Source organism: Nyctibius grandis, chromosome 10, assembly GCF_013368605.1.
Source record: "Nyctibius grandis isolate bNycGra1 chromosome 10, bNycGra1.pri, whole genome shotgun sequence".
NCBI classification, from domain to species: Eukaryota; Metazoa; Chordata; class Aves; order Nyctibiiformes; family Nyctibiidae; genus Nyctibius; species Nyctibius grandis.
The window spans coordinates 8,322,942-8,341,922 of NC_090667.1; the positions used below are offsets into that span (position 1 = coordinate 8,322,942).

The 18,981-nt window shown below is 47.6% G+C and overlaps 2 protein-coding genes across 6 annotated transcripts in view; one reads left to right on the plus strand and one right to left on the minus strand.

Annotated features, from left to right (window-relative positions):
* CYFIP2 (cytoplasmic FMR1 interacting protein 2) overlaps positions 1–18,981 on the plus strand; it is a 44,408-nt gene that overhangs the window by 7,575 nt on the left and 17,852 nt on the right. For 4 of the 5 annotated variants that reach the window (XM_068408603.1, XM_068408606.1, XM_068408605.1 and 1 more), the window contains 16 exons: positions 86–214; positions 1,588–1,692; positions 4,661–4,752; positions 7,549–7,666; positions 8,538–8,657; positions 9,303–9,428; positions 10,391–10,557; positions 10,850–10,997; positions 11,336–11,489; positions 12,036–12,192; positions 12,937–13,033; positions 13,561–13,637; positions 14,610–14,718; positions 15,071–15,190; positions 15,873–16,072; positions 16,580–16,667. In XM_068408603.1, the coding sequence (XP_068264704.1) occupies positions 86–214; positions 1,588–1,692; positions 4,661–4,752; positions 7,549–7,666; positions 8,538–8,657; positions 9,303–9,428; positions 10,391–10,557; positions 10,850–10,997; positions 11,336–11,489; positions 12,036–12,192; positions 12,937–13,033; positions 13,561–13,637; positions 14,610–14,718; positions 15,071–15,190; positions 15,873–16,072; positions 16,580–16,667 (2,007 nt within the window). The remainder of the gene's footprint in view (positions 1–85; positions 215–1,587; positions 1,693–4,660; positions 4,753–7,548; positions 7,667–8,537; positions 8,658–9,302; positions 9,429–10,390; positions 10,558–10,849; positions 10,998–11,335; positions 11,490–12,035; positions 12,193–12,936; positions 13,034–13,560; positions 13,638–14,609; positions 14,719–15,070; positions 15,191–15,872; positions 16,073–16,579; positions 16,668–18,981) is intronic. The other variant, XM_068408604.1, reaches the window with a different exon arrangement.
* On the minus strand, positions 17,490–18,152 carry FNDC9 (fibronectin type III domain containing 9). Its single transcript, XM_068409679.1, has one exon. It carries the CDS (start codon positions 18,150–18,152, stop codon positions 17,490–17,492), a length of 663 nt encoding a protein of 220 aa, XP_068265780.1.

Consider the following 18,981-nt stretch of genomic DNA (forward strand, 5'->3'; position numbering starts at 1 on the left):
ACTCTTAATCCTTCAAATATGTTTTTCCCCTGGGTCCTGCTGTCCTCTGTCCATGTGGTTAATGTGGCCCCTGTTGATGTTTCAGTGTCTGCACCAACAACTAGAGGTTATCCCTGGCTATGAGGAATTGCTGGCTGATATTGTCAACATCTGTGTGGATTACTATGAAAACAAGATGTATCTCACTCCCAGTGAGAAACACATGCTCTTAAAGGTGAGATTTGGCCATGCTTATGGGGCTGGGTGCTTGCGTAGTTTCACTTTTTTCAGTAAAATGAAATTCCCTCCTGCAACAAGGTTTCTCTTAATTTTCTTTTATTTTTTCCTCCTTTGGGTTTACATGCATCCCTTCTCTGCAGGGCCAGCATCCTCTGGACAGGGGTTGCTATGAGATGGGAAGGCTCTCCATGTGCAGCAGCAAAGCTGCCTTCCTCCTTTCCTGTTTCCGTTCTGATCTCTGTTACTTTGTGTCTTCTGCTTCCATACCTCAGTCCTTCCATTTTCTCCTCTTTCACCTCTTCTTTGTATCTGAACAGACTGGATGTGGCTGTGGGTCAGAGATGTCCCATCCTGGTGCTCTGAAGGGCAGTGCCATGAGCTGCCTCTGTTCCTGCTGTAACTTGGACCTTCTCCCATCATTTCTCTGCTGTCCTTTCTGGCCTTCTCCCATATTCCCATAGAAAAATCTTCCTTCCTCTCTCCCTTTCCTCTGCTCTTGCCCATCTTCATCTCTGTCTTTCTCCCCAGTGCTTGCCAAGGTTGCCAGCAGCTCTGCCTGCCTGGGACTAAGCACGTGTGTGGTTGTGGTCTCCAGCTGGTGGACGAGAGCACTGGTGTGTGCCCTGCACTCTCCAGAGCTGGAAGGGTTTTTTCTGTTGTGCATGGATGTACAAGATCATGGGCTTGACTTGGGTAACTGTATAGGACATGCCAAAATCACCACCAACTTTGCAGCCTGAATTTTCTTCTTGATGCCCATTCCCAGCAATAATTCCCTGCAGAAGGCAGATCTTTCCAGGCTTGGTTTTCTGACTCTAAAGAGCCATCAAGATGAACATGCCAAAGTATCTGCTTGTTCTGTATATTTGTCCGTACTGTAACTCAGTCATTACAGTGATTGCAGTCACTATTACCATAAGAACTTCATTACCACGTTATGAGTCAACTAAGGTTCTGTGAAGGATAATGTGGGTAGTTTGAATATCTGTAATGATTTGTACTGAATTAAAGGGAAAAAATCAATCCAGGAGAATATTTGAAATGTTTTCAGTTCTTCTCCAGGAGTAAATGTTTGGCTTTGGGTGGAGAAGACTTTTGGGTTGTTGTTAGGTGGGAGAGAGGAGGAACAAATTACCAGAGTGAGCATCATGTGTTTATGCACAGAAAACAGAAGCAATCCATCGTGTGTCCTCTTTTCTACCATGTACATCCTTGCAGATGTGTGCACGTTTTATACACTCTTCTCATGAGAGTCAGGTGGTACAGAAGCCTGAAACAGTCTTTCCTCATGCTAACTGATGGAGAACTGCCATTGACTTGTGCTGCTGACTTCACCCCAATGAAACCTAGCCTTTCCGTCTTCTACAGGTGATGGGGTTTGGCCTGTATCTCATGGATGGGAATGTCAGCAACATTTACAAGTTGGATGCCAAGAAGAGAATCAACCTTAGCAAAATAGACAAATTCTTCAAGGTCAGTGACCTGTCTGGGTGAGGCTGGAGTTTATTGCAGACCAATGAATTAGCGACCTGTACCACTGCACATGCTGCCAGCAAAAAAACAAACTGCAGGAATCATTTACAGGTCAAAAAAACCCAAAAGATCAAGAAATTATCTAGGCTGAAGGATGAGGAATGGGATTGCTGTGAAGGTGCATAGGCACAGAGCTGCAGCGTGGGTGAGATGAGCGATGCTGGCCCTTGGTGCCAGCAAGGCTGTGGGGATGTGTGCGCGATGCCCAGGGTTGGCTGTGCTCCCATGCTGCTGGCGCTGGAGCCGGGGAGCTGGTGGGAGCTGAGGGCCCTGCACGCCCTTGCTGGGCAGCCAACTGCCTCTGCGGCTCTACCTGCTTCCTGCCAAGGGGCAAAGGATGGGGACGGCGCGTGGGAGGTCTGTTCTGTGGACGAGGGAAGGGTGTGCCAGACTGCCATCGCCTCTATCTCTTTGCATATTTCTGAGGTAGGTTTGCAGTCTCCTGAGAAACACCGTCACTTCAGGGCCACCAGCAAACCTGGCTGGTTTGCTGAGGTCTATGCAGGTGATGGTTGCATTCAGCGAGCTGCTGAGCTGAGGGATGGGGGACACAGCTGGCCAGCCAACATGTGATCTGACAGCCTTATTTCTTGTATAAACTGTGCTCCGTGTAGGACACAAAAAGCTTCTTGTGGCACTTTTGTCTGCTGGAACTTGGAGGCGCTCAGCGAGTTCCTCAAAGGGCTCACCTGGTGGTTTGATGAACCATTTTTGTCTTATCTGGGATCCGGGTTATGGAGAAAGGCCCCTGAGAACTGGATGCTCCCAGTGACAGGGTGGGAAGCAGCCATGCAGCCTCCCTCTGCCCATGCACATGTGCAGCTGAGTCCAGCCCTGGGCTGGTCCACAGCTGGAGACAAGGCTGCATTGTCCTGGGGCCACTCAGCACGAGAAAGGTTTGGGATAACCCTGTTGCTTCCCCCCAAAATCTGGTGTCCATGAAAGCTGTCAGCCACCAGTGGCAGATGGAGAGGGGGCTGAGACCCTGCACAGCAACGCCTGTGGCATTCGCAGGGGGAAATGACACCTCCTTTCCATTGCTTCTGGGGACAGGCTGGGTCTAGGAGACACCTCAAGTTTGGGGCAGGTCAGCTCTAGGAGGCATGGTGGGAATTGGCAAGGGACAAATGTATTGGCAGCAGTATAGCAGGAGGACAGCAGAATAACTTCCCAGATGGAGCAATTAGTTTTCTTTTAGACCTACTGAGCTTGAGCAGTCCTCCTGAGATGGAAAGATTCGTTTTTGTTACCAACATTTGCTCCACATCAGTGAAAATGAGAGGAGGATGATTTCTGGGGAGCCACAGCGCTTCTTCCCCATCACTCTTTCAGCAGAGGTGCTTCTCCCTGCTGCTTTACCCAGAGAGCTGCTGAGGAGCCTGAAGACAAGGTCGGTGGTGGTGACAGGGCATAGGATGCCTCCCTGCTTATTGCCCCAACCATAGATGACGCACTGAGTCTGTGCAAGGGGAGGGGATGGATGAACCCAGACAGCTGGTTCCATGAAAGGCTGGTGTATCAGCTGCTGCATCCTCACCCTGACCAAGGGGGGAGCTATTTACCCCAGTTTGCATCATCTCCTGGAGACAGCTCTGAGAGCTGGGCTCAAACTCCTACGTAGGGAGCTACCTACGGACAGACACTGTAACCTCACGAATGGGGCGATAATGAGGTGGTTGAATACCCTCCAGTCACTGGGGAGACTGCTGAGGACTGCAGCTCTGCAGAGGTGATTTATCTTGTCATCCCTCGGAGTATTCCGAGTTTTCCTTGGTTCAGCTTTGCTAATTCAACTGAATCTCAGTTTAAATCAAGCCCTCAGTGTAATCTGTAGAGTTGACCAAACTCTACAGATTGAATGTTTGGTGCATTCAGACAGACTTACTGTTCATTGCAAAGTGCTGTGGGCCATCAGAGAATCAGGTAAAATATCTTCCATTGCATGGAATAACTTTCTCCTTTCCAGCTTTTTTTCCATTTGCACTTTTCCAACATCTGCTGTGGTCTCACCACAGTTAAGTATCGCTCCAGACTGTCAGATCTCAATAAGAAAAGGCCAGCTACTCCTCTTACTACATCTGCTTATTGCCTTCTGATTAAATTTCTAGTGGATTGACCAGGAATTTGAGTAGTGAAAATGAACTACCCCTTCATTTAAACCTCTTACGAAAGTGCCACTGGGAATCCCTGATGACACCATTGCACATCCTCTGCACAAGTCAGCCTGACAAGAGAAGCATGTGATAATAGGACAGGGAATTTGCCACCATCTTCCCTGAATTTTGGGGCAAGGCTTTTGTAGCTGGGTGAACTTGAAGCTTTGTATTTTATTGAAGAGCTGTTGGTAGCTCCTGGTTGAATTTTGTTTGCAGCTGAAAGCTTAGTGAAGCAGGGACCTGTCTGATCCTCAGGTACATTCAGTGCACTTTGAATTTATTTCCCATCCAAATCCTCCTGAGATGTAAAGGGTGAACAAAGCTATGTTACATTGCAGGCAGCCATTGCCTGTGTCTTTCTCTTCGTGAAGAAGTTTTAAGACACATCACTAGCAGCCACAGTGCCAAAGTACAGTCTGAGTCCCTGGGGAAAGAGCCTTTCCTCTGGCCTTTCCTCTGGCCGGTTACAGCACTGAACCACTCTGGCAATAACCAGCCAATATGAGCGAGACCAGGGCTCCAGAGCACTCGCAGGGGGTGATTTTCCTCACACAAAAAGCCTTGTGATCATTTTCGGTCACTTCCTAGGTGTGAAATGACCCTACATCCAGGTTTGCACCTTGCTTTAAACAGCCTGACACTTTCCGTAGCTTCAAGAGACGCAGGATGCCGTTTCGTAGTCCCTTGTGTTGCGCTGGGGCCACGGGCTCCCTCTCCGCCGTGTTTCAACCATCTTTTGTTTTCTTTTCCAGCAGCTGCAGGTGGTTCCTTTATTCGGCGATATGCAGATAGAACTGGCCAGATACATTAAGACCAGTGCTCACTATGAGGAGAACAAATCCAAGTGAGTGCCTGCCATAATGTCTCTTGGCTTCTGTGTGTGTCCCGAAAGCCGTGGGAGCTGCAACTCTCTGGCGTGCGTGAGGTCTGTGCACGGGTACCCGTGTGTGTCCCTGTGAGGTGTGAGTCCCGGCGTGCCAGCTCTGTGTGTACCTCCCTGGCCCTGCATGGGAAGATGTCCTCGCTGGCCCCTGAGCGCGTGCGTGTGCAGCTGGCTCTGAGCCTACGTGTCGCCGTGCCGCTGTGTGCAGGCAGGGGAGAGGGCATGCCTGCGCCTCTGCTCCCACTGGCGAGGGCTGGGAGGGTGCTCGGTGGCCGGCAGCAGGGCAGGAGGAAGGAAAAGTGGCTGGAGCGTGGTTCGGGGCAGCTGCTGAGTGCTTGCGAGGTGTGTGAGTGCGAGCAGCGTGTTCCTGCTCTGGAGAGATTTTAATCCACATTTTTCATCCCAGGGACAAAATCCTCCAGAGCGTGAACGCAGCAGTGGACCTTTCTGCAGTAGCCAGGGCGTCTCCTCTAGCTCAGGCAGGTTTCGTGAAGAAGGGCAGCGGGAATGAGGGTTGAACTGGGGGGTCAGATGCACTGAAAATGAATGAATATTGTGGGAGAAGGGCAGAAATGGAGTCTTTATGGCAGTGCTCGGGGGTGTAAAGCACTGCTCCCCAGCCTGGGCTCACAGGCGCTTTGCTGCTCCCGTCACATGAACTTGCAGGCGTTGTTTCAGACCACACCGGGCCCCACTTGTCTTTGTAGCTTTGCATTGCACTCAGTTATTGCTAGAAGAATCGGTGTTAGGTTTGGATATCCTCGGCACGGCGTTTGCAACCACACATAAGCAAAGCCCGCCTGAGCTGTGTCTGGCTGTAACGGCTGATGGCAGCCCGGCTTTCACTGGCGGGTGGCCTTTCACCCGTGGGACCATATCGCATTGAATTCAGATTTCTCTGGTGTCTGTGAGAAGCAGCCAAGCCAAGCTGTATCTTCAGCAGGACAGGAGCTAACTAACCTGGAGTCTCATCTCTGCACTTCTGTTTGCTCATCCCCTTCCACCCCGCAGGGTCTGTCTTTTCTGCCCACCGCGTGGCTCACCCAGGAACAGCCCTCCCCTGCCCTCCTGAAGGCTGGTTGAAAAGTGCCGATTAATTTTTCGTGATAAACTTGAAAACAATGTGGCAAAATTTCCTGATCAAAAGGTTTCAATTAAAATTGAAAAATGGAAAAATGTCAAAAACTCAATTTAAAAGGGGAAAATTATTTTAAAATTTACACCTTTTTATCCCAAATCATTCAGAAAGCACATTTCAACGAAATGTGTCAGCTGCATTCATTTTCTCATCTCAAAACCAAGGTAGCTCGCGGGCTGTTTACCTGTGCACAATTTTAATGTCTGTCTTGAAATCTGTCTTACCAGGTTGTGTGCCGTACCTTACTAACCAATGTTTCTTCCTCACTCACTTGCTTTCCCAGCAAATTGCATGGGACTCTCAACACTAACTCTGCCAAGGTGGTTCCATATAATCCCCATTTCTTACTAATATTGTTTTTGTCACTTTCTTTCCCTCCCTGTCTCCATGAAAGTGGAATTAATTGGTGTTTTTCCCACATGGCGCTTTGTTTCTGCACGGTGGACTAGGTTGTGTGTGGCAGGGAGGGCTGGTGCAGCCCTGGCCATTCCTGCTAACCTGCCGATTGTCCGGTGGGGAGCACAGGACATTGAAACGGGTAAGAGTTGAGTGATGGGACTGTGGGAGGATGGATTTCACAAGGGATGACATGGCCCAGCACTTCCAGGACCTTCTGCCACCACGAGTATTGGCAACAAGTGCCTCGCAGTTAACTGTAGGAATAAGTCTTCATGTCTATGTCTGTATCAGAGGCAGGTTTCTCACCTTCCTTTTGTACACGCAATCTAGAGTGGAGAGGATGACTGTCTGTCATAAGATGGACAATTATTTAGGGGGAAAAAAAGCAAGATCTGAACTTTTACGTTGTGATGACAAAGACATGACAGTCCCACTGATAGACATTTGCTTGCACAAACCATTCTGGTTCTGTGTCTGTGGTTGATACAGAATGGGGAAAAAGGAGACATCAGATTAAATAGACCCGATTCACACCATTTCTTCATATGACCATGCCTTTGGAAGGGGAGCGCTGCCTTCTTTTAGGGTGTTTACACTGTTGCGCAGTACATATGGCTCAACGCAAATGAAAATGTAGTTCATGTAATGATACTCTGCTCAACATTTATGCTCAGGGTTGTTCACTGAGCTGGTAGTGTGAGCCAGAGCCAAGAACACAGTGGGAGGGATATTCCATTGCTGGCCCCTTGCAGAGTGTTTCCTTGCAGGAGAAGGCAGCACGACCCAGCCATTTCAGACCTGGAGGGATGACCTCTAAGGGGATGATTATCCTTAGGTTTAGCAGAAAGGATGCAAATGATGCCGAGTCTTTGCAGCTCATCCTTCCCTGAAAGCTTGTCCAATGGTGGCCTGGGAAATAGCCATCTCTGCCCATGGGGGTAGGTGAGCCCAGTATGGAGAGCAGCCTTCAGGGTGGATGGAGCAGAGATGTTCAGGCTGAAAGGTGAGGCAAGTGTCCCCATCACACAGTGTGAGACCACCTCTGGAAGACCTCAGACACCAGGGGACGTGAGAGACAACACAGGCTGACATTTGCCATGAAGGAGGCATGTCTTGAGCATGTTGAAGTGAAGAGAGCAGTTGAGCACAAGGCTTTGTCCCTGGGGGTGTCTGCGTGAAGCCCCATGTCCTGTCCTTGAAACCCTTGTTTTTTTGCCCAGGTGGACGTGCACTCAGAGCAGCATAAGTCCCCAGTACAACATCTGTGAGCAGATGGTCCAGATCCGAGACGACCACATCCGCTTCATCTCAGAGCTCGCTCGCTACAGCAACAGTGAGGTAAGCTCAGCGTGTAGTCGCCATCATCAGGCTCGTTAGACAGATGAGGCTGGGAGAGGACAAGTGTGACAGGAACATGGTCTGCCAAGGATGTCCAGTGAGGAGGGAAGAAGGACACGGGTGGAACAAACCACTTCTCAATCCAGCAATAAAAAAGCAAGTTACGAAAGGCCCCTGTAGGAGCAAAATCCTGTGTACCAGAAGATCTACTGCAACAGCTTCTGCTCTTTGGCCACAGCTTCGTTAAAATGAGAAGCAGGAAAAAATTTGGAACTAAATATTTATTATCAGCCAGGTGGCAGAACACCCCTGACTTGCAAACAGGTCTTTTCTGTTACACGGAGCTATTGGTCAGGACTTCAAGGAAAGTTCACGAGAGCATCTCTGTCCCTTTCATTACTGACTGTCAGCGCCCTCTCTGATGCCATTGTGACTGGTTTTTGCAAATGTGTGATCCTCATTTGTCAGTTTACTGAATTGTTAGCGTTCTTAGCCCTTTTCTTTTTGGCATTTATAAGTGCTCATTTGAACTTTAGATCAGTAAAGGACGCTCAAGGATTTCAGTAGTATCAGACCATCAAAAAGGAATGGGAAAGTGGAATGAAAACAGTTATTTGCTCTGAGGTGACAGGTCAGATGCATTTTTCTGTAAGAAATAAATTGACTGCCTGGGTAAAAAGAGCCGTGCCAAGTTATACCCCTTTTCCTGAGGGACAGTATATGCACTGCTCAACTTTAGCTTGATCATAAGGTCGCGGGGAATTAATTTCAGCTGTGATTTGAGAGAGAGATCTGTGGCTGCTGTTTGGCTCAGTGAAGCCTCTGTAGCAAGTTGCTGAGTCTAGCCCTGACATGATGTGATGTTCTCCAGGTGGTCACTGGCTCAGGACTGGACAGCCAGAAGTCAGATGAAGAGTACAGGGAGCTCTTTGATCTCGCTTTACGGGGACTGCAGCTGCTGTCCAAGTGGAGTGCCCACGTCATGGAAGTGGTGAGTGCATCCGTGGAAGCAGTGAGTGTGTAACGTCCTCCTCTTCCCAGGTGAGCGTGAACGTTTTAACATGGCATGTAACAAAGACTGTGGAAAGGTGAGCTTGCTTTCACACGACCTAACTTTAAGCCATTAACAAACACACCAAGATCAGGCAGCTACTGACCCTGAGCACCCTCTGTACCAAATGGAGAAAGAGAACTTGATCATCTCACCCTGGGCCTGAACTGCCCTTTGCAGGTGCTGTGGTGTTTCCACCGATGTTAGAGAGGGCCTAGGTGACTGTTCTCCTAACACGAACACCTTAAGTACTAAAAGCTATTTGGGATGGGTCTGGGTCCTGAGCAACTAAAACTGTAGTTCAAATGATGATGGAAATTCCTAATTTGGAAAATTTCAACATCCCAACACAAGTCCATGAATGTCAAAAGCCCAATATGACTGGCAACCTCCCAAATAAACAAAAACAATAATCAGTATAGTGATGATAAAGCCATGAAGAAGCACAAATTCTGCTCCCACAGGAATGCTAAACAACTGTAATAATGTCTAGGGCGTGTTTTCCTGGCATAGGGCCCTCTTCAGTCTTTCCAGACTGGCTTCTTACTCATTGCAATGTTGACAGTGTCTCTTTCCATCTTCTAGTACTCTTGGAAGCTGGTTCATCCCACAGATAAATTCTGTAACAAGGATTGCCCAGGAACAGCAGAAGAGTATGAGAGAGCCACGCGGTACAACTACACCAGTGAAGAGAAGTTTGCCTTTGTGGAGGTAGGTGTCAACTGCACCAACCAGCCAGGGCTGGTTTCCTGTCCATGTTCCTCAGGCCAGGGGAAGAGGAGAGAAGGGCATCTCACCATACTCAGCTGGTTCCTCATACCTGTGGCCCACGTTAAGGGATTAAGGGTTCCCACGTCCCTGTGGCCCTTAATTTGTCCAGAACTAAGTTCTTAGGAGCTCCTGCTGGGATAGAAACACTGCACCAATGCATGATGAGAGCAATTCTCTCTTTTCCTGATCCTGCTCTTCTTATGCTGTGTTTGTGTACTGGAGAAAGAGGTGAATCCCTATGTTAATATTGCTGTGTTAAGCCTCTCCTGACCTGCAAAGGGGGTTCAGTGCTCCAGAAAACAAATGGGTGTGGGCTTGCAGAGCAGCATGATCTGGAGCAAGATCAGGAGCTACGTTAAGGTGCTCTGCAAACACAAGAGATCCTCAGCCAGTCCCCAGGACCCATCAACTCTCAGTCCGTCTGTCTGTGGACAGTGGGAATAGTCCTCTGACCCTGGCAGTGGGAGGCCCTCACAACTTCATCTTGCCTTACACGGTCCAAGGTGGTTTGAATATTGCCTTAATTTTTCTGTCTCACTCTCACCTGGGAATTCTCACTGTACTCTTGTACAAGGAAGACTGTGCCCTGGCGCAGATGCACTTGTGGAGCATGTGCAGTTTCCTGGGATTGTGTGTTATTAAAGATATCAAGAGATCAGGAGTAGAAACAGAGCCTGCCAATGGACAGGGGCCATTTGCAAGAAACTGGTGTTGTAAATGCTCTCCTCAGCTTGTTGTGATCTGTAAAGCAGCTAACATCAAAAAAATTAGCCACCTAATTACTGGACCTAAGTTACTTGAGTAGAATTAATTTAGTCCCAAATTGTCTTAATGTTGGATTTATGGACCTCTTCATACAATGGAAAAATAGGAAATACATCTGGTTTTAATTTTTGCTTCAGGTAATTGCCATGATCAAAGGTCTGCAAGTGCTGATGGGCCGGATGGAGAGTGTCTTTAACCAAGCCATCCGCAACACTATCTACGCAGCCCTGCAGGACTTTGCCCAGGTGACCCTGCGAGAGCCACTCAGGCAGGCGGTCAGGAAGAAGAAGAACGTTCTGATCAGGTCAGTCTGTCCTCCTTGAATGTAATGCAAAGCCCATGTGTTTATTTGTGTAACACATTGGTACTATAGAAGCACGTGGCCCTGCATACACCTCAGGGTGTACGACCAGCCAACATACCTTGGCCAGCAGCTCTTTCCAAGGTAACTTTTGGACGTGACTCCCCCAATAACGACAGTACGTGTATGTCCCCACCTGAGATACTTTTCCTCCCAGACGTGCACAGCAGTGATTATTTTCATCTTGAAACAGAATCAAGCTTAAGCACTACTTTCCCTCTTCCACCCACTCCAGTGTCCTTCAGGCAATTCGGAAGACAATCTGTGACTGGGAGGGAGGTCGAGAGCCTCCAAATGATCCTTGCCTGAGAGGTGAGAAGGATCCTAAAGGTGGATTTGATATTAAAGTCCCACGACGAGCAGTAGGACCATCAAGTACGCAGGTATGTAAATGTCCATCTCCTGTGTAGGGAATTAATGGTCTTACAGCCATGTAGGAGTCTCCCACCCTGTGGATTAGCAGCTGTTTCCATGGTCTGTTCCACAAAGTCTTCACACTGTTGGGTGTTAAATGTTGCTTTGGTGCCTAATTTGTTGTATAGTTCCCAAAGCCTCCTTTTTTTAGGGGTGTAATTATTTCTAGCTCAGAAAGATAGTGGCTTATGGGTGCAGAGAGTAGTAGCCACCTGGGAGAAGTGTTATTTTTTGTTGCAGAGCACCATGGCTGTGTGTGTGGTGTCTCACTGGACAGTGGTAACTGCATGTCAACTTTCTTCCAAAGCTTTACATGGTGCGGACCATGCTGGAGTCCCTCATAGCAGACAAGAGTGGCTCAAAGAAGACTCTGAGGAGCAGCCTGGATGGGCCGATAGTCTTGGCCATTGAGGAGTTCCACAAGCAGTCCTTCTTCTTCACCCACCTTCTCAACATCAGTGGTGAGGTTATGGCAGGGGGAGGCTTGAATCCAGCTCTTGCATGCTCAGAAAGGCAAAGGTAGATCAGCTTTGCTCCTCATTGACCTGTGCAGAAGATCTTTGATTATTTTTCCCAAATGTCCTAGTTCACCCGATTCAGGCGTGTTTCTAGGTAGTAATCATTATGTGAACAGGAATGAGTCAGCAACCGCAAAGAGCCACAGGTGGTAGTTTATTTTCTAGGACTGGAGTTTTCTTTCTGTCCCAGACAAACCTCAGAGCCACTGGGCACAGAAGAAATCTTGCAGAGTAACTCTGAGCCATTGAAATGTTCTCCCTGTAGCTCTAGAGTGAAATGAATGATCCCTTCTTTCTTCTTCCATTACAAAGTGCTCAGTCAAGCTTCAAATGGGTTTAAAAAGAGAGACATCCTAGAAAAATGTTCCATACCCAAAACCAGTCCTATATGAGGCTGCAGCAGCTGCCTCCTGTGCACTTCCCTCGCTGCCATCCCCATGGGGGTAACGTGGATGCCCTCTCACTGGGGGGATCTCCTCTGCGTTTCAGAAGCGCTGCAGCAGTGTTGCGACCTGTCCCAGCTCTGGTTCCGGGAGTTCTTCCTGGAGCTGACCATGGGCCGCCGCATCCAGTTCCCCATCGAAATGTCCATGCCCTGGATCCTCACGGACCATATTCTGGAAACCAAAGAACCCTCCATGATGGAGTAAGAGTCAATGGGCTGTGGCGGGACTGTACATGCGCCGGGGCTTGGGATTTTGTTTTGGAGAAGGGTAGGCTGGTGATGAACAGTCTTTTTGACGTGGGAGGGAAAATAGTTGTTTCTTGACTTGCTGTCACATGAATGTCCCCTGTATGAATACCTCATTAGCAGACGCACACAGTCGGCTTCCTGGCACTGGCACCAACTTATGCATCATAAACCAGCAGTTGGCAACTGCTCTATTTGGATGTGGGCTTAACTTGCTGGTACCGTCATCTGCATGCAGCAGTGAGACAGCATGTGCAACCAAAGGGATGTGGGCCCTGGCTAAGGCACCTAAACACTTTTTTTTTATATATGTGAGAAATTATGAGAGGAATTGCTGTTATGCAAGTGTAATTATGTTCATAATATCTTCCTCATTAGGAAGACTGTTTTCCATTTTACGGGCATTGTCAGAGCACTCTGTGGAGTGAGGGCAGGATGAAAGCTTTTTTAAGGGCAGAGAAGGAGCAAGTGTTGATTGAACAAGTCACAGTTAGCTCAAATCCAGATCTGTTCTAGCTGCTTCCAGCAGGACACAAGGAGCTAGAGGGAGTATTTGAGGGGCTGGGGGGAGTGGAGGTGATAGGAGTGGAGTCAGAGAAAAGCCATTTTTTGCACCAAGCAGGGCACATGCACTGGCTGCCATTTATGCTGATATGCTCCAAAGTTAATTTAAGACATGCTCTGTCATCTTGCCCTCAGGTACGTACTGTACCCCTTGGACCTCTATAATGACAGCGCATACTATGCCTTGACCAAGTTCAAAAAGCAGTTCCTGTATGATGAAATTGAAGCTGAAGTAAGTTCTCTTTGTCTTTATTGCATGGAAAGAGCTCACTGGGGTTCTATTGCCCGTTTGACAGCCCCACCCAGCAGTTCAGTGAATTCATTATAGGCATCTCCTGAAAAAAAATACCCCATCAGACTGAGTTTTCAGAAGATCAGAATTTCCAGAGAGCTTACAGGCTCTGCTGATTAAGGGCTTCAGCTCAGCTGTACCCATGGGGAACAGTGGAAGCCAAAGGCTGTCAGACACTGGGAGCATGGAAGAGACTGTCTGATGGGCAGAGGGTTATGAGACATCAGAGGAAAATGAGAAACCAGAGATCCCTGAGAGAGAAGGATGATTGGGGATGGGGGACCAGGACTTGTAAGAACATGCAGAAACTATAGGAGAGAAATGTAACTGCAATTTTCTGCTTAGTGTGACATACATGTATGTATTAAATTAGAGCTCTGTACTGAGTTGTATTAATCTTCCATGCATAGGAAGGAGCTGCTCTGTGTTGGTGACACCCTCACGATGTCTTCTTTTTTCTCCCCCAGGTGAATTTGTGCTTTGATCAATTTGTGTACAAGCTGGCAGATCAGATCTTTGCCTATTATAAAGCAATGGCTGGCAGGTAGGAGAACCTGACTGCTGCTGCTGAGTGATGATATCGCTGCATCCAAATTGCTCTTAACCAAAAGTTTCCCCTCAGGGAGTAGCCACTGCAAGTAGACATAATAAAATAGATCATCCCTGTCCTGTAGAGCTGGCTATCCATGTCAGATGGGGAAAATGAATTAATGGTGGCAAGGAGACATGGTTAAAAGTGAAAAAAATAATAATTGGCATCCTAAGTAGCTGTCTGAGTGCCATTTGTGAGAGCAGCAGAAAATCAAACTGAGCCTGTTGAAGACATGTCCTTGCTTGACTTCTCTTTGTGTACCAGGCAGATGAGGAGTGGAAGCCAAACAGGAATATGTACTTGTCCTCACGCTAGTAAAGCAGCAGCACTTGTGAAGGCCAGAAGGGCCCTCAGTACCTTAGGTCACACATCAGACCAGCGGACTGAAGCACTTCTGCAGAGGCGCTTGCTCCATCATGAGGAAATAGGCTGTTTGTGACATTTCCTCCTAACCATTTAAAGAACATGGATGAGCTCTGATGAGAGTCCTCTCCTCATGTCCCCAAAGGTGAACCAAGTCTTCACTGTCACTTTGCAAGGAGTTTTGTCTCTAGATCACATTTGGCCTTAGAGAAGGAGAGCAATCACCATCACCAACCAAATGTTCCCACAGCCGATCTTCAAGGAGGGAGCACACCTGTGGGAACACCCCGGTACCTAACACTAGTGATATCTTTCAGCAGTCTTTTATCTTTTTGAATGTTTTAGCCATAAAAGCCAAGAATGATGGACAACAGCATGGCAGTCCCCAGATAACACCCACTGCTCTGTGATTTAGTAGTGAAAGCAGAGTTACTAGTGTGTGGAAATTTCTTGGCATTCAGAGCAAGATGAAAAGAAGGATGAAAACAACTCTGGAAAAGATCCAGAGAGAAGCTGATAGTGTATGTTTCTTTTTTTCCTGACACTGCTTCCCTTTTTCAGTGTTTTATTGGACAAACGTTTCCGGGCTGAATGTAAGAATTACGGGGTGATTATTCCATACCCACCATCCAACCGCTATGAAACACTGCTCAAGCAGAGGCATGTCCAGGTACAGTGCAAGCAGTAGACTCCAGACTCATAGCTCTTGGTCTATTATCCTTTTGTTGGTGGCTGGCATCCTAGTGCTGGGCTCAACTGAGGTCAGTGCTGGAAAGAGAAGGATTGAACCTGTTTCTGACACACACACACTCAGGGCATGGGGCCTGAGGAGAAAATGAGTTACACTCCACATTTCCTTCCTTCCCTCTTAAGTAATGGTAGACTCAACTGAGGCGTTTGCATCACCACTTTCACATTTAAGCAGACTTGGATGTTTGGTTTTAGTTTGTGTCTGTTTAAAAAAAGAAATAAAGTACCTTTTCCCCATGTATATATAACATGCAAATATCTTCTTTTCCCAGTTGCTGGGTAGATCAATCGACCTGAACCGGCTCATTACCCAGCGTATCTCAGCAGCGATGTACAAATCGTTAGACCAGGCCATTAGCCGCTTTGAGAGTGAGGACCTGACATCCATAGTGGTAAGAACTGTTATTGACTGCAAGTATGAATAGAAAGAGTAATATACTGCTGTGGATACACAGTCAACTGTCTTCTGCTTCAAGTCCCATCTACAGTAGGTCTCAGCCAGCCATGTATTCTCCTTTATGCTGCTGAGTCTCTACTATTTATATTTATGCAGCTTTAATTGCATTGTTATTGGATCATTAAGTATTTGCATAAATCATAACGTGACAGTCAGCAGTTAGATTTTGCAGAGCTCATACAAAAGAGTCCTGTGACCTGGGAGAAGGAAATCTTGACTTTAATTCCCTCTGAGGATGAAGGTGGCTGAGACATCGTTTGTGTGTGAACAGGATTTGCTGCCTTTGATACATTACAGGAGCATCAGAGTCAAGTAGTGTAAAATCACCAGTTTCCACCTTTGAAGGATTCTATGTGAAAGGCAGCCAGTGCTCAGTGGGTAACAAACTAATTTTGCTTCCTGCAGCTGTAGGAGATACTGGACCAGGACCCCCTTAAGCAGAAGTGCAATTGGCTTCAGCCACCGAGTTAAATTGATGTCTTTAGCATTTGTTACATCCTCACCTGGAAAGTTCTATGTAGGTGTGGATATAAAATCATTCCCCTGGCAATTAAAGCAGCTGTTTCTATTGTCATCTTGGTAATGTGTTGCATTTGCTGCTGCTTTATGTGCTGTAGGAGCTGGAGTGGCTCTTGGAAATAAACCGCCTGACTCACAGGTTGCTGTGCAAGCACATGACTTTGGACAGCTTTGATGCCATGTTCCGGGAGGCCAACCACAACGTCTCCGCACCCTATGGGCGCATCACCCTCCACGTCTTCTGGGAGCTCAACTTTGACTTTCTACCCAACTACTGCTACAATGGATCCACCAACAGGTGAGGAGGAAAAGCAAGGCAGGGGCCACCTGGAGACCCTGCTTTTCTTTCCAAAATTTCAAACCTGCCGTGTAAAATTCACATGCACTGCAGTGAGGTTTGCATTCCCTATGGGATGCAACATTTACACTTAAAATGAAATTAAAGCCCACCAGTTCTCCTTGGCCTTGAAAATGTTAGTAATAAGTTCAAGCAACAGTTAGACAGTGATTGCAAGCAACTGAGCTAGTTTGGTTTAGAGGGTTGGTTTACCACAGCACAGCTGTGGTAGCTGCTCATATATGGGTTTCTTGCCTGCCCCAAATGAGAAGAAACCTCACCTTTGGTAGGTTAAACTGACATTTTACACCACCAATAGATTGAGGCAGGAGTTTGCGTTCCAGTTCATGTAGCTCAAGTGGTGAATTGCTAATTAGTCTGCAACAGCAGTTCATCCCAGACCATGCCATATCTGCACTCAACACAGTTAACCAGGCTCTGACCGCTTTCCTCCCATGCCCACCGCAGGTTTGTGAGGACAGCAATCCCATTCACGCAGGAGCCCCAGCGGGACAAGCCAGCCAACGTTCAGCCGTATTACCTCTACGGGTCCAAGGTCAGTAAATGAGCCACAGCAGCCAGAAGGGGTGGATGGTGGAAGTATTTATTTAGGAAGAAAGGAATGCAAGAACTAGTTCATTAACAGAATGGCAGGTACGAATGTGCAGGATCATGTTGCCATGTGAAAGCAAAAAGCCATGCAAGAAGCAGATTCAGTGTGCGTTTGCTATTGCTTTCCCGTATTCTTCTCCATACCATGCCTGTGTTGGGGAATGCTGACACGGCTCTGTGCTTGGTGTGGGTGCTGAGACCAAGTGACATCCATCTAAATGTGCAAAGAGCGGAGCGAGTTGGAGCTCCTCCCTGAGGAAGGTACCGCTTTCAGGAATCCCATTTGTAGTTCAAAATGGGAATTGCTAAAATACTTGTGTGTGCAAATACAGACTACTTAATGCTGACAAAAAGCTCTTTTGTCAGGCTGCGATGACTGTTTATACAGGCGTTATGAGGGCTCGGGGTGTGATGCTAGTGGAGGATCACTCAAGTGTGAAACTGCTTGAGTGGAGTTTCTTGTGCGCGTTGATTGATGACTCTGAAGTGAAGCTACAGCACTGATGCAGATTAGCTAATGACACTACAGTCAGCTGAGCCTGGCTGTTCCCAGAGAGCAGACTTGGTTTCTTTTTTAAAAACCCTCAGCAAATGAGAATATTTTTGTCAGTTGACAAAAATCCTTCTCCCTGAGACCAATGTCCCCACCTCATGCTATACCCTGGGACAAACAGCCCCTGTGGACACACAGACAGTCCTGTTGGCAAGAGCTGGGAAAGAGCAGCACAAACCAAACCACTACGCAGGGTCTGCCTTTATTTTGCTCTCATTGAAAGCCATGCTGCGGCAAGATGGCCCTTTTATCATCGCTATTTTTATAGGAAAAAAAGCAGTGGGGGGAGCTATACGGACTCTCCCTCATGAAACTGGAGCTCCTCATTAGCACAGTGGTCATGGGGACTTCCAGAAGCTCCTCTCTCAGTCCTTCATTCAGCAGCCCCTCCGGTGAGCTGCTCCCTTCACCCACTTCTTCAGGGATGGTGTCAGGATGCTTCAGCCTTGCAGCCCGGTGGCACCGTGCAGACCAGAACTGCAGGCAGCCGTAAGCCAGGAGAGCAATGAAGCAGAGGAGCAGCAGGCTGCTCACCATCCACATGGAAGTGGTAGGTTCGTGCTTGGAGCCGCCAAAAACCAGGGGGGTTTTGTCCAGAGTGTGGAACGTGGTGCAGTGGTTGCCGGAGGGGTAAGAGTTCTTGCATGTGATGCAGAGGATGTAGATGGTGGACGGCATGAGTCGGTGGAGGACGAGGGAGCTGAGGGGGTGAGGAACTCGCTCCTCGCGGTGGAAGTTTTGACGTAAATAGCCGGCAAAGACGCTGTTCCAGTTGGGGCGGTACATGATGTGGTAGTAGTTCTCTGGACAGGGGTTGTTCATGGCCCAGGAGACGGTGGCACTGGTGTAAGTGATGTTGTGCACTTCGATGTTCATTGTGCCCCTGAAACCAGATGCAGGGAGAGGCTGAGTTTCCTGATTTGTGTACAGCCTCAAAGGCCACTGACATCAGTGAAGTCTTTCCACCAGCTTTACTGGCCCTTAGATTGGACCCAGGACTATGCCTGGCTAGCCTAGATTAGATGCTAGGTCTTAGTTGGCTAAAATTATGAAAGATGAGTCCTGCTGGTGCCCAGACTACTGTCTCACCCTGCTTCATAACAAAAAAAAAACAATTGGGACATAGGGCACACTTCAAGCTCTAGTTAGATTTTTTTAAAACAATCTCTTCTTTTTGACTGGCTGTCTATATAAGAAGCTTTTTTGGCTTTTTTGTTTCCCATGGAATAGAAAGGATACTGCAAGAGCAATTAACATAAACTGATCATTAAACTAGCTCCAGCTTGCCTTGTGGGGCTTTCAGTAGATGTTTTGATTTTACACCTAAATGCCATTTAAAAAGCTGCGAAATTATTAATTCACTGGTTTAAGCTGTTGTGGCATTTTCACTACCTAACTTGTTGCTTAATAGAATATAAACTCTTTTTGTTCCTACAGCATCTCACGCTGTAATATCAGGATCTTAAATGTGAAATCTGAAGGCTGGTGAAATACAAAATCAAAGCCTTTAGGGAAACACAAATATATGAATAATAAGTAGAAAGCTCTCCCCCAGATAAAAGACACTGACCACTAACAAATTACTGTTTAGCAGCAGCCACAAATCACTTCAGTACCTCACTCCTTTAGATCCCCAAGGTGCTCTCTGAGCCTCGCTGCAGGGTTCTCTCTCCCAACCAGCCAAGCACTGCATGCAATAGAACCG